This window comes from Bombus pyrosoma, linkage group LG16, assembly GCF_014825855.1.
Source record: "Bombus pyrosoma isolate SC7728 linkage group LG16, ASM1482585v1, whole genome shotgun sequence".
Lineage (NCBI taxonomy): Eukaryota > Metazoa > Arthropoda > Insecta > Hymenoptera > Apidae > Bombus > Bombus pyrosoma.
Genome location: NC_057785.1, coordinates 3,930,424 through 3,943,886, shown reverse-complemented (window position 1 = coordinate 3,943,886; position 13,463 = coordinate 3,930,424). Strand labels below are relative to the sequence as shown.

The window sequence follows — 13,463 nt, the reverse complement described above, 5'->3', positions numbered from 1 at the left end:
TAAAAGACAGAGAATGTAACTTATGTTCCTCCCTTATAGTGTTCCATAGGAAAAACAAAAAACCTGATTCCAATTATTTTGATCTGGTAATTCTAGCGTAATAACATTATTAACTGTTTAATAATCAACTGACATGTTGCATCATGGATGACTGCGATAATTTGTTCTACATTTGATGACTTAACTTTCATTTATATTCTGCAATTCGCATTAAGAAATAAAAATTGGAAAGTAGAAATACAATTTTTATACAAATTATTATGCTCACTGCTCATCAATAGAAGATTCAAGTAACTTTCTTTTATATCAAAAAAGAAGAAATAAAGTTGTCTTGAAATTAATTTTATAATCACTATACTAGTAGAGGCTTAAAGTAACGAGGTTACACCAAAGTTGAATAGGAAAATGAATATTTCCTTTAATAATCCTTTTCGAATGGAACACCTGTGTGGATACGGCCCTGATACGCATACGTCTATCCAGGCGAGCGTGCAGCTTACATACGAATAACGACGGCGACGACGACGCCGTCGACGAGGACGAGGACGATCGAGGACGCATTACATCCCCACCATCACGTACTACGAAATACTACGTTCTGTGATGCGGTGCAATTAACCCAACGACCCCTCACCCTTCTACATCCTACGTCCTCTTCGCCCCCTCCAACAGACTTCGGACCTGCAGGGGCGCAAGTCCGTCTCTTCTTTTACCGCCCCTACCGCCGCTCTGACATTTATCCATTCGTTCATTCATCAGAACACACTTCTTTAACCGGCTCTCGCCGTTCGAACCACGTAACCACGTTGATTCTGCCTGGTCAGAGTTTTAGGTTGCTCCGGTATTCAACTTCCTATTTGCTTTCATTGAGCTTCACTGAGACAGGCCTGATAAAACTCCTTAGACCAATTAAATTAGAAATCTTCTATTAGAAATTTTACAGGTGATCCCCTATTAGATGTATCTTAATCTACAAAAGAGAATATATTTTTATTTTGTTCTGAATCCTGCGTAATACTTTTTGGGAAATTCAGTCTTAGTTTGTTAGATTTTTATGTACAATCATTTAAAGTCTACAATCTCATAGGAGAAAGTGTTTCCTTGAAAGTGATTCAACAGCTGGTAAATAGCAGTCTAATTGTAAATACTGGAACATTCTGTATTTTTATAAATCAGTGTACTTAATGTTGGGAAATTCTCTATGGGATTTTAATGGGAACAAGAAAACATCTAAATATCTTTGTGATTTATTCCACTGATAAATTGTACAGTGCCTACAAAAGGTATTGTTTCAATGAAATGTTTTCTTTTATCAGGTTCTACACATTTCATTTTTATAGTATCAAATTTTAGTAGTCATATGAAAGTATTACTAAAGAACATATAATTTAATATACCTGAACTTAATTAATTAAATTGTAAATGCTATAATAAATGTGATGGTCTGCCTATACCTTCTGTAGCCAGAGGATACACGATTGACTTGAGATACTAATCTTATACATGTTTTGATCGTTGAACTAAATAGATAGCTTTGTTGAAAATGTTCTGTGTTCTTCTAGCTTTTGGTTTGAGTAGAATGGAAAGATGAAGAATAATTAGGATGCGCAATGCTTGATATCCTTATTTTCTTTTTTTACTGCATTTTCTTTTTCATTTTTCATAATAATGAACATCCAACTAAATGTTGGAACATTTGTATGAAATGGTTTCTGTACATTAATTATAAAAAAGAAAGTGTTGATTACTGTATTAAAGATTCAAGAAAATTTCTTTAAAAATCTTAAATCATATTCATTACAATGTCACATAAATACATATGTTTCCTATTTCAATAATGACTGAGACTTATTTCTATGCCTACTTATTATTTTAATAATTCTAAATAACATATAAGTTTATTTAAAAATTTTACATAACCTTTTTTGTACAGTATTACATAATATATAAGAATAAAAAGTTCAAAAATTCAAATCCATATTTGACAATTGCAAACATTGTTATTTTGATAGCATTTGATAATGGCTCTTAATAACTAAAATGACATATCTAAATCTAATTATAGAATTAAATAATTTATTTATACTGAATATGTTTATCAATTTATATTATAATCCACAAATAATCATATAGTTTTATTCATTCAATTCAAATAAAATTTTCGCGCCTCACAATACTATGCAATATGAATTGTCTAACCTTAAATTGTATACTTATGTTACCTCAATATTTTCCATAATATGTATGCATTGAAATAATCTTTTATCTTCGGAATTACATTCGTAAATGATCGACACGAACATTTAATTATAAATAATCAAGAAAATTGTAAGGTACTTACCATCGTATTCACATGTAATTCTTGACATATTCATACTGCGCAATGATGGTCTTTATGGCGGCAATTCCATCCAAGCTATGCCTTTTACTTTCTTCAGAGTCCAAGACTTCTCCATAGCGTCAACACTTTCTACAAATCACTACTTCTCAATCACGTATATTTTTTAACTTTTTACGAAAAATCACACGAATTTTATCATACTCAACACGAAACTCTCGCGTGCGCGGTCGTATAACGACTGAAAGCAGTTAAATGCTTTGAAGTGATTGGAGGATTGCTTAGTTTGCAAGGGCGCAAAAATTTGAATCATCTCAGATATAAGTGAATGCATCAAATTAAGAATTCTGAACTTATTTCAATTCTTGAAAGAGTTTTCAAGTACCGAATCACTTTGAAAATTATTTGAAATTATCACTTTGAAAGATAATAAAATATTTTCTAAATTCTACCTTTACAATTTAATCCACTTAGTGTTCAAAATTTACGAAAAAGATTAGTTATATTTTGGTCATTTTCAGAACTTTTACTTTCGTTTATCCAAACATGTTTAAATACATTTATTGGAACTTAATTTAAATGAATCTGTTTTGGTAAATTTTGAGCATTCAATGAATCAAATGAAATTAAATGGAAATTCGATCCTTTTTCAATAAAATGGTAAAATATTCTTAATTTTCGTTGATCGATTTCTTATATTAGTGATTTAATAAAACTTTTAACTAAAAGAATAAAATTAAATAGTCAAAATTGGAAAAGCTATATACTTAACAAGACTAGGCTAAGCTATATACTTAATTAATTAATCACTTAGCTATATATTTAACAAGATTTGTAATTACTTCCAAATTAAAATTCAAACGTCCATCACAATTCACGATAGAATAATTTTTCTTTCACTTTTTGCGTATCGTTTCCCTCGCAAAATGACATGAACAGAAAGAACATTGAGTGCTAAGTGTATTATGCCTCGTTTATGATATAACTTTATTTTACAACATCGACCGGTAGAGAACGCCACTTAACACAGTGAGGTATTAACACATTTAGGGTGAGGCATTCAAATGTCAGGAATCAATTAGAAGCTATAACATGTGTTTCGGATTTTTAATAACGTGATACAGCAATTTCTACAAAGAGACTTGGAAGAACATAATCGTAAAGTAAGTATTAGTCGAGTGATTAATTAGAGCGTATCTAATTTTATATTTTCAAATATATTAGGTACTTCTGATCTTTCTTACAAAGTTCGAAATTATATCATTATCAAATAGCATTTCACTTACTGCTTATTATTGATTAATTTAACATCTAAATTAAATTTCATTATTCTAATAAAATGTTATATTAATTGTCTTTTGTAAATCAACGAACATCTTTTAAGTTACTTTTTCGTTTTATTACAAAGCTGAATACAAGTAATCATAAAGATTATCTAAGTTATAGTTTTACTGTATTCTAAATTCTTCTACGCTCAAGTACCATAAAAGATGAAGAGATGGCAGCGATAGTATATTTTCTTTTATAAATTTCCTCAATGATTTGATCTCGGTTGATACATATATCATCGATCGATTTAGTAACCTACTTTACCAATATTTCTAGCGCATTTTTATCGATTGTCGATTATCGGTAACAGTTTCTGTCTTTCCTTACCGACAGTTTGCTAAATGTATATTTGCTAATAATAGTTATTTTCATTTTTGATAAGCAATACCATATTTCATTTCAAAGTAATATATTTCTTTAGCTTTAAATTGAAAGATAGAAGGCATATTTCATTTTGAGTCCTACTTCAAGTTCACTCTCAACAAAGCACTTCTGTATCCCTCGCTTTCCAAATTATCGAATCAGCTCTTGAATGCAACTCGATCAAAGTTTATCTGTTCCTTCGAATTCGTTTCGCTGATCAAGCTTGCTTCTGGCTAGGAACAGGAAACAAACTTCTGGTAAACAGGTCAAGAAAAATTTATAATCTCTTTAGAAATCATTCCGAGATAAAAACAGGGAAATAATTTTTCCCAGAGCATGTAGGTTAGCAATTAGTTTAAAGCGAATTTTGTAGTATCCAACGCCGTGGAACCTTAAATTTAAGCGCTTAAAGGTAAAGGGATCGTGTCTTATCTAATAAGAACGTCTACCTTAAAGCCTCGGTTTTACGTTTCATTAAAGAACGTTCCAGCAGCGTGCACCTGTACAGGGTGCTCCATAATCATAGCGCAAACGTTGAGGCGGAAATTCTGCGTGAAACAATAAGTCGATAATATAGAATAAAAATAAATAATTGACAACAGGTTATTTTACGTATGGAAATAAGTCGAAAATGTAGAATAACACTTTTCCATGAGACGCTCTATTTCCAAGAAAATGAAATTTGAAAATTTGTCAAATATACTTAAACCTGGCCAATTCTGAACTGGAGAGAGCTAAATAATCGACAGGAGCTTGTTCTACGTATAAAGATAGTTAGAATAAAAGTTTTTCATAGGGCGCTCAGTTTTCAAGTGGATGAAAACGTGGCTTTGGACGAGAAAACTTTATTTTACATTTTAAATTTGTTTTGTCACGTAGAACTGCTGCTTTACCGAATGTACCATGATTACTGGAACACCCTGTACGACACGCGAGGCAATATCGCTGAAGCGACCCTTAAAAAATGATTTTTGTCATAATCCACCGGCTCTCCGCAGAATAATTTGCCCCATGACGATATCCTAAGGAAGCCAGCCTGTGGTTTATAATCCGCCTTGTATTTCCATACAAATTAACGACGCATTTCGGGGCCTGGACACGAAATTTCTGGCATCTTTCGAGACCAACAGAGAGGGATAGAGAGGTTGGACGCCTTTTTCACGACACAAAGGAAAAGCCGGCTATTTGTCTGCCTCCCCTGGCTGGTCTCTGTTATTAAAGCCCTTCGTGTCTTTATTTCACTGGGCCATTGTCGAGCTTGGGAAAAAGCTTGTGCCGGAGTTTGCCTCTAGTTTGATAGCCCCAAAACAGAAATGGGAATTTCAGACGCCTTGTCTTCCTGAAAATAAGTTTAGCCCGCAGTGTCCTTAATTTGATAGAAGATGGACGCTCTATCGCAACCTTTTATCTGGCGATACAATTTCTAGTATTTTCTAGGGACATTTTTATTTGCTACTGGATAATTATTATAGTGGTATCGCTTTGTTCTATGAGTGAAAATAGTTAGATGATGAAATGTTTAACCGTTTCCTTTGACTTTCTCAAATTTAAGTTTTTGTGACAAATGGAGCCCAAATAAAATGACGAAATTGTGCTATATTTAGTAAGTACAAAGTTTACGAGTGAGAAATAGATTAGGATGGACTGATGTTAAAGTGTGAAGTTCTAGTAGAGTTTGCAGGTACTTTGAAACAGCTTAAAATAATAGTTCAGCAATGTCGTCATTGATACAGACTGAAAGAAGGAAAATGGAATATTTCATGACGGCCAGACCATCGAGTGGTTCATTGGTTGGGCTTTAACAATGCTGCTTGTGACCGAGACAACAACTTATTTTCGTGTAGCTCGTGAAACTTGAATGTAATATCTGTACAAAGAGCCGAGAACTAGGCCAACCACGCAAATGCGCTCAAATGAAGCGCATTCCTGCATTCAGACAGGTTTTTTCCCCGTACAGTAGTCACTCAAAGAACAACACTTCATGGACCACATTTACTCCATCTATTTCACTAGTAGTTTATTACAAATGTTCAATTTTAGTTAAATCAACAAGATTAGAATATTTAAAACATATTTTTGTACATATCTGATTTGGGATTCGTTTCGATAGAAATGTTACAAAACTGAAGGAAAAATATGAAAATTCTAAATATCCAAAAATTGGTTAAACGCACGAAATTAAAATATTTCGAACATATTTTGCCCTTTTCTTTTGAGCCCGTTCATCATAAAAATCTAAATTTAAAGATATTAAAGGAACAGTACGAAATTCTAAAAATTCCAATTGTTGATTAAACTCACAAAATTATTTAAAAAATATTTTACATATAAATATTTCTTGTACATTTAGCATGAAAAATATAATTATCGGAGGGTTTTGGAGGTATCTTGAGCAGGCAACGAAGAAAATTCGAGGCTGGGAAGAGCTAAGAGACGACCCTTCTCGTTATACAACTTTTAATTACAATCGGTTCGATTTCCTTTTTACTGGAGTTTCCATCTGGAGCTTCGTTAAACACAACCGTGGAGCTGACACTCGTAACGTCCACTTATTTTTCTCTCCGCGGCCTTTTCACGGTACTGAATATCCCCCTGACATCCTTAATTAATGACGGAAATACGTTGTTAGTTCTTCGAGTGGTCGAGCTCCGCGACTGTCGTTTACGTATTAGTTTTCTCCTCCCTTCGAGACTTATCTCAGTCATTGCAAGCCATTCTCACGTTCAAATGAAGTTTAAGCTATCTGCAGCCACTGTTTAAATATATCCGTAAACTTCTCTACATTTCAAGACTGCCATCTAAACGTGGATTTGAATAGAATAGCACAAAGAAGATAATTTCTTCCACTCTAATTTCTTCCTATTTATTCATTTCTTCTTCAGTGAATTTGAATGGACTGAGATGAAGATAATTTCTTCCACTCTAATTTCTTGCTATCTATTTTTTCTTCATTTATTACATCTAATTCAGATTTGGATAGTCAGAATACTGTCTACTACTACTTACTTGTTGAGTAAATAACATGGAACTGAAACCTATTATTCTTTCAGTGTAGGGAGAATTTCTTCACTTCAAAGTTGCCTTTCTTTGTTACCAAAATATATGGCACATTGATACATTCTGAAGATTTTAACAGGTATTTATCTCAAATTATCAAAAAAAAAACCCGAAAATTAAATCACTGTTATCATTGAGGTAAGTATCATTCTTTGAGATTTTGTTACAACTGTCTTATATTAAATGTTATATTTAACAGCATACTTAGTCTATCCATTTAATAATATGATAAATCTATAATAAATCTATAACAACAGCCTATCTAGTGTATAAATAAAATATGAAGATAATTATTTTTGTCCAATTTCTTTGCAGATATTATCTTAAATTGGAGAGTCCCTGTGGCTAAGCTCAGGTCTTCTAAATAGCGTTCTGAAGTTCCTGGAATTAAGGTGGTCTTCTAAGCTTCTTAGGAGAAGTGCAAATGAATATTCTATTTCATGCTGATGACCCTTTAACCGCGTTCTCAACGTCTCACGAATCACGGCGGATAAGAAATTGGCATTGTAGCGTTTATCACCGCATCAGCTGGTATCTCGTACTCTCATTAATGAGAATTATGTCAAGGAATCGTATCGATTAAAGCTTAGCCTAGATAGTCGACGACGAGGCGTCGCTTCATTGATTTACTATCATACGTTGCCTACAAATTTACCACTCAGATGATGTTACTTCAAAGCATATCTTTGTCTTCTCGCTGGGAATGAGCGCCACTGAAATACTTCAAGAAGTTAAATTGATATAACAAGTCTGTGCTTCATCTGAGCACATAATATTTCATAAATAAAATCCTCCTAAGATATGAGGTTCCTTAGTACGGATTTATTGTTCTTAGATTCTCCTGGGCCTACCTTCTGTCTAGTTTAAATTTAATGTCTTATTACCAAGGATCAGTTCTACTTGCTATAAGAGATTTATGCTTCATTTGTGGGGATGCAATATCTTGTAAATAAAATCTCCCGATTTTGGTTCAACCTTTTGTCTAGTTCAACTTGGAATATTGCTTATGGTCAAAGATCAGTACTACTTGGTATAATAAATCTGAACACAGTATTTCATAAATGAAATCTTTAGACGTGTACTTCCTTGATACGTAATCTTATGATGATTCTTTCGTCTAGATTCTTCTGGTTTTGTGTCTAGCTAAATTTAGAATCTTATTTATGATTATGTATCCTGATATTGAAAGAATGTTGAAGTCTGCGTTAAACTTAGCAGTACATATAAACAAACGATAAGCCGTAGCAACAATAGAGTCATTAAAGTGTAATATAATGAATATAATAAAATGAAGTGATGAGTGATTATATTTCAAATATAATATAGATGCAGGAGAAGATAGGAAGAATCCATCTCGACGCTCTTAATTAAAATACGTCAGTTACTATCTTTATTCAATAAATATAATATTACATCATAACATAAGGAATATCGTGGTGTGTAATTGTCCTCATCCAGCTGGACAGCTCGCAAGCAGCTATTCTTGCGAGTGGTCCCAGCGATTTGCAAATATATCTCTATATATGTGTACTACACACGTGCATGCCGTGTGCACACGTACACGTATGTATACATATACCATCTTTAATATAGATCTTTCTTCTCTAGAGACAGCACAAACACGTAGTATGTTACAATATCGTTACAAGGACAGTCACGGATCTCCGGCGATCGTTATTTTTTTTTTAAATCTAATTCTCCGGTGTTCCAACGCGAATCTCTTAGTGGTGACGTGCTCAACAACAATCTTAATATTTTACTTTCTTCAGTTGGCTCACTTGGAGACAGGTTGTCCCTTCGCCAGTAACTAGTGTTTTCTGCTTCGAAGATTGGTACTAGTGTCTTACATATGAGATTTTTCAGATTATAGATTTTCTACTACTTGTACTTCAAAAATCTTAAAAATAATTGTACTTCAATTTCTCTGGTTACAAAATATTAGACACTAATTTATATTTTCTTAGCGTAAAGCATAGTTAAATCAATAAAAATAACGAATAGAATTAAAGTTAAAAAGAACTAGAGCGTATTTTTTTTATCTCTGTCCCTATAGTTTCTCCATTAACAGGACATGCTATTAATCACATCACCAACGATTTACTTGTTTATATCATAAAATTCACCGAGTACTTGGATTAGAAAACTAGGAGGTCAACAACCTGAGCTTAATTACAGATGCGCACGAATGTATCATCTGCGTTGGAGTCCCCTTGCAAAATATTACTAGCAGTGGAATAAAATTTCCAGTAGCAGAATCGTCAGTGAAATTTTTCCTAGCATATATCTTCTCCAAAACTTACGAATAAAATAATAACTAATTAAACAATGTAATATATATAAATTGAAAAATTTATTTTGAATATTTTTTCCTGATATTTTATTTAGATACCCCTAATTTCAAGAAAAAGTCATTGATAAAATTTGTAAAAATGACAAATATTCAACAGATAAAATTAAATACACCTTAACAATCGTATAACAAATGTTTATATAAGCCACTCTAGGCTCGATGAGTTGTTGAAATAAGCTGGTCACGAGAAATTGAAACCTAACCTCTTCTCTGACCAAGAAGCGTACTTCAATGAAGGGTTTGGTTGTAAAAATTCGCGTGGAACCCGTACGACGCTTCCTCTCTTGCTAATTAGTCTAATATTTACACGAGTCTGTCGTACAGCGGACGCCTGATCGAACCTTTTCGTCTCTCCAGCCGGATTCGCTTAGCAAAAGTAAAAAATAGGTACTTTCCAGCCTTCAGGCTCAACTAAATCGTGTCCCCGCTAGATTTGGAAGAGCGTTGGAAGTCACCAGTGGTCTCTGGCGATTGATTTCATTTTCTTTCATCACTCTGTCTGGAGAAGGAAGAGAGAGTCTTATCGTTTAACGTTTTGCATATGAAAATAGGTGTATACCATTTACATTATATATCTCACGCTATCACAATATACGGTCTAAGGTTAAGTCCAGTTTTGATATGTACAATATAATATATTATTTATAGTATTTCACACGGTGAGTCCATTTAGCCAAAACATTTGACGTGTATTCTACAAATCATCTGTTTCTATGGGGCAAACTTTATTGTCCTAAGCGAAGTAACCTTCTAGTTCTTAGAGGAACTTAGAATATTTAGAAGATTTATAAGAATTTATATTAGTTCATTTGTAAACTTTTCCTTATTTTGTATATTTAAAAAAAATTAAAAAGAAGCTTTCCAACAACCATTATATTGTTAAAGAATCAGAATTAACACTTCCCACAAAATTGTTTCAATTCACCGTTTTGTCATCTGGGTCTCTTTTACGGAGCTGATCAATTATGAAATTGAAAATCTAAGAATCTTTTTTGATTAATTTCCATCAACGAACTATCCATTCTCAAGAATAATCTCAGTCATAAAGTTATTCAAACGCATAAGCTAAGTGGAGCACCCTGTTCACCATAATCCACACTATTCCCATGCGCCTCGCGCGAGCTGAATCTCTACCTTTGTACAGATTACTGGTCTGTAATGCACTTTGATCGTTTGATTGTGTCGTCAGTTTGTTTTGGCATGCTTCTGAAGCCAGGCCTCGCCCGGTAGTCCCTTTAAAGTATCTGGGAGTAAAAATTGACTGGTGTAGAAACAATGGTTTTAGCGACGGAGACCGGGCTTCAGAAATGATTTCTGACTCCTACATATTCCTACAGTTGTGTAAGATGATTTGAGGAGCATAGGAAACCTTGTGAATCTAACGTGAAGTCAGAGGACACAGCGAGCATGTATAATTTCTCTTCTTATGTGGACTCTCTCTTCCTGTCCCTGCCTGCCTAATTAGAAACTCAACTAAAAGGTAGAGAATGGAGCACAGTGTGATGGCCTGGTGTGTGTATGTACACTGATGCTGACACAGTCAACATCACCGTGGCGTCTAAGTATGTACACTGAATTGACCATGGAATACAAGGTAACAAATGGGGCAAGAAGAACACGGTCCCAGCGCCATCTGTAGGGCAATTCCCCTCTCTGATTCCAGTGGATTGCACGAAGACCCGAAGAGGTAGCATCTGCCAGGGCAGTGTCCTGTTGAGAAGGCAGGCAAACGCTTCTGCTGGGCTTACGATCATTGGACGAAGTTTACGTTGAACGTTTCCACCTCCATGGGCTGTAGGCTCACCCCCTGGAGACCGTCCTTTAGCCTATGCTTCGTCTTGGTGCCGGTTAGCGAAGTCTTGGTCACATTAAGATTCGCTAGTTTGAAGAACGAAGTTCCTTGACCAATTTTCTCAGTCAGTGGACAGTGCTTCATGGCCACGTCCACTCCCACAGAGCAACTGTAACCTTGTCTATGGAGCACCATCAGGGCACTATTCACAGGGAAGTGTGGCAGCTTTTGATCGTGATTGGTCCTCAAATTTAACAGATGCAGATCACAGGGGAAACTTTGACTTAGTAGCCTAACCTCTGGCGCCATTGCTATGTCACCTTCTGTACCATCCACTACGAAAATGTTTACAGGATAGTTGAGAGCATTGCTTAGATGATTGGCGAAGAGGGAAGGCTTGGAGTACTTGTCCTTTTCCCCGGTGATGTCTTCTAGCAGTAGCCAGTGCTTAATGACAGTTCTACGATTGTCCAGAAGACCTTCACCCATTCCTCTGGAGTCATCGTATAGCGTTCTCCTGTCTAACATCACTTCTAGCCAACCTGGCTGATAACTGGCTGCTCCTTGGCAGTGATTCACCAACAGAGTAAGTCTATGATTGGTGTCTTCTATGTAGGCCATAGTGGTGATGGGAAAGTAGTTACCTTCGATGCCAATTCTCTCTATCTTCGTCCTTTTGATCATCTGGTGACCGTTTAGGTCTGTATAAAACTCTGGAGGGTCACCATTCAGGATATCAGTTTGTAGACGCATGAACATTTCTGTTTCACGGTTCTTTGGCGGAGTCTCAAAGTCCACAATATTTCTCATATAGATAGCCTCGCCTAATCCGTCGTCTCTGTGATAAATGGCCACGTGGTGGCTCAACAACTTTCCATACTCGACTGTCAGCCTCGAACTCAGGCTTCCACTAACGATGTAGATCTTTTGATGAGGTGTGTACGCTTCAAGAACGTCCTTATCGATGTCTCGAAGATTAGGATCAGGCATGAACAAATAGGCCCCACTGTGGAACTGCGCAGACGGATAGGCAGCGAACTGAATGGCGCATTGCATGATCTTACCAGTCGCTTTTTTGGTCACCCTCTTCAGGAATCCGGTCTGACCATCGAACAGCAGTTTCATCCTTTGGTTCTCCAACTGAACGTCGCCTACTTGCATGGGTTTGATAGGAAATACGTTGTCCTTGCCACATCTACTGCAATACACCGTGGAAATAGCCTCCATGGGCACCTTATCTACCTGCTGAAGATGATACGTGGCTATGGACAAAGGTTTCAGTTCAACCACAAATAACAAAACGTAAACATCGTGGGTGATGCTCGTGGCGTTCATCACAGGAGCTATCTGGTACGGAATAGGGTTCTTCTGTGTATCCAGAACCCTAATTTTGTAGGAAGTGACTTTGAGACTGATCACCTCCTGCCTGGGCTGAGCCAGAGGGTTGAATAGGACTATCTTCTTAGTTTCCTGACCATTGATACCAATGGGTATCTTTTTTGGTAGCTTTTCGTAGCTGTCTCTATCCGACTCAGCCAGAACATACACAGAATTAGGCTTGCTGGCGCTTCCAGCCAGAGACTGAATGGCAAAGCTCTGGAGACTGGTCGTGTCTGAAATAGATTCGAACAGTTTTAGAGCATAGTCCTTCATGACGAAAGACTTGGAGGTGCCAGTGATGGCATCGTGATGTTGGAAGAGACCTAAATTTCTCCTAGCCTTCACCAGTTTCTCGAAGTAAGTCTCATACAGCATGAAGTCTTTGCCAGATTGTTTGGCCACGTTTAGAGCTATGGTGTAGAGGATCTCAGCTGATCGGAGATTAGCTTCCAACTCACGGTCCAAAATTTTCATATACGGCCTCGTAGTGAAGTAGCCGCTCCAATAGGCTGGTCTGCCCTCGCTGAAGATGTCGGAGTATACGAAGAAGTCGCCCTTCAATGTTGGGAACTCCTCGATTCGTTTTCTTATTTCACGGAAGTAGTCTTTAGGTGTACCGAACACTATTTCTGCATTGTACTCTTCTTTTCTACTGTTAATGTAGTCCATTAGGATTTTATAGTTGGTGTACTGTTGGTCCCACTCGATAGCATGGTCGTATCTGAAATGGAGTAGAATATAGAGCTAGTAAATACTTCATGCAGTATAGTATTTCACATTTTCAAGAAAATCGGATTGCAATATGAGTACACAGCTTCAAAAGTGATAATTATCTATTTAATTCTCTAATTATT

General features: G+C 35.7%; 1 protein-coding gene and 1 long non-coding RNA gene across 14 annotated transcripts in view; one reads left to right on the top strand and one right to left on the bottom strand.

The window, feature by feature from the left end:
• The first annotated feature begins 5,526 nt into the window (after window positions 1-5,526).
• Window positions 5,527-8,318, top strand: LOC122576382. 6 transcript variants are annotated; one of them, XR_006319746.1, is made up of 5 exons: window positions 5,527-5,633; window positions 5,703-5,970; window positions 6,381-6,500; window positions 7,081-7,166; window positions 7,403-8,318. It is a non-coding gene; the product is annotated as an uncharacterized LOC122576382 (long non-coding RNA). The 6 variants fall into 6 exon arrangements; XR_006319747.1 differs by having other exon boundaries at window positions 5,703-6,042; window positions 6,381-7,166; XR_006319745.1 differs by having other exon boundaries at window positions 5,703-6,042; window positions 6,381-7,225.
• A 136-nt stretch (window positions 8,319-8,454) lies between these two features.
• Window positions 8,455-13,463, bottom strand: part of LOC122576376 (alpha-mannosidase 2) — a 174,661-nt gene continuing 169,652 nt past the window's right edge. For all 8 annotated transcript variants that reach the window (XM_043746566.1, XM_043746569.1, XM_043746570.1 and 5 more), the window contains one exon: window positions 8,455-13,330. In XM_043746566.1, coding sequence (XP_043602501.1) covers window positions 11,188-13,330 — 2,143 coding nt within the window. In that variant the 3' untranslated portion in view covers window positions 8,455-11,187. The remainder of the gene's footprint in view (window positions 13,331-13,463) is intronic.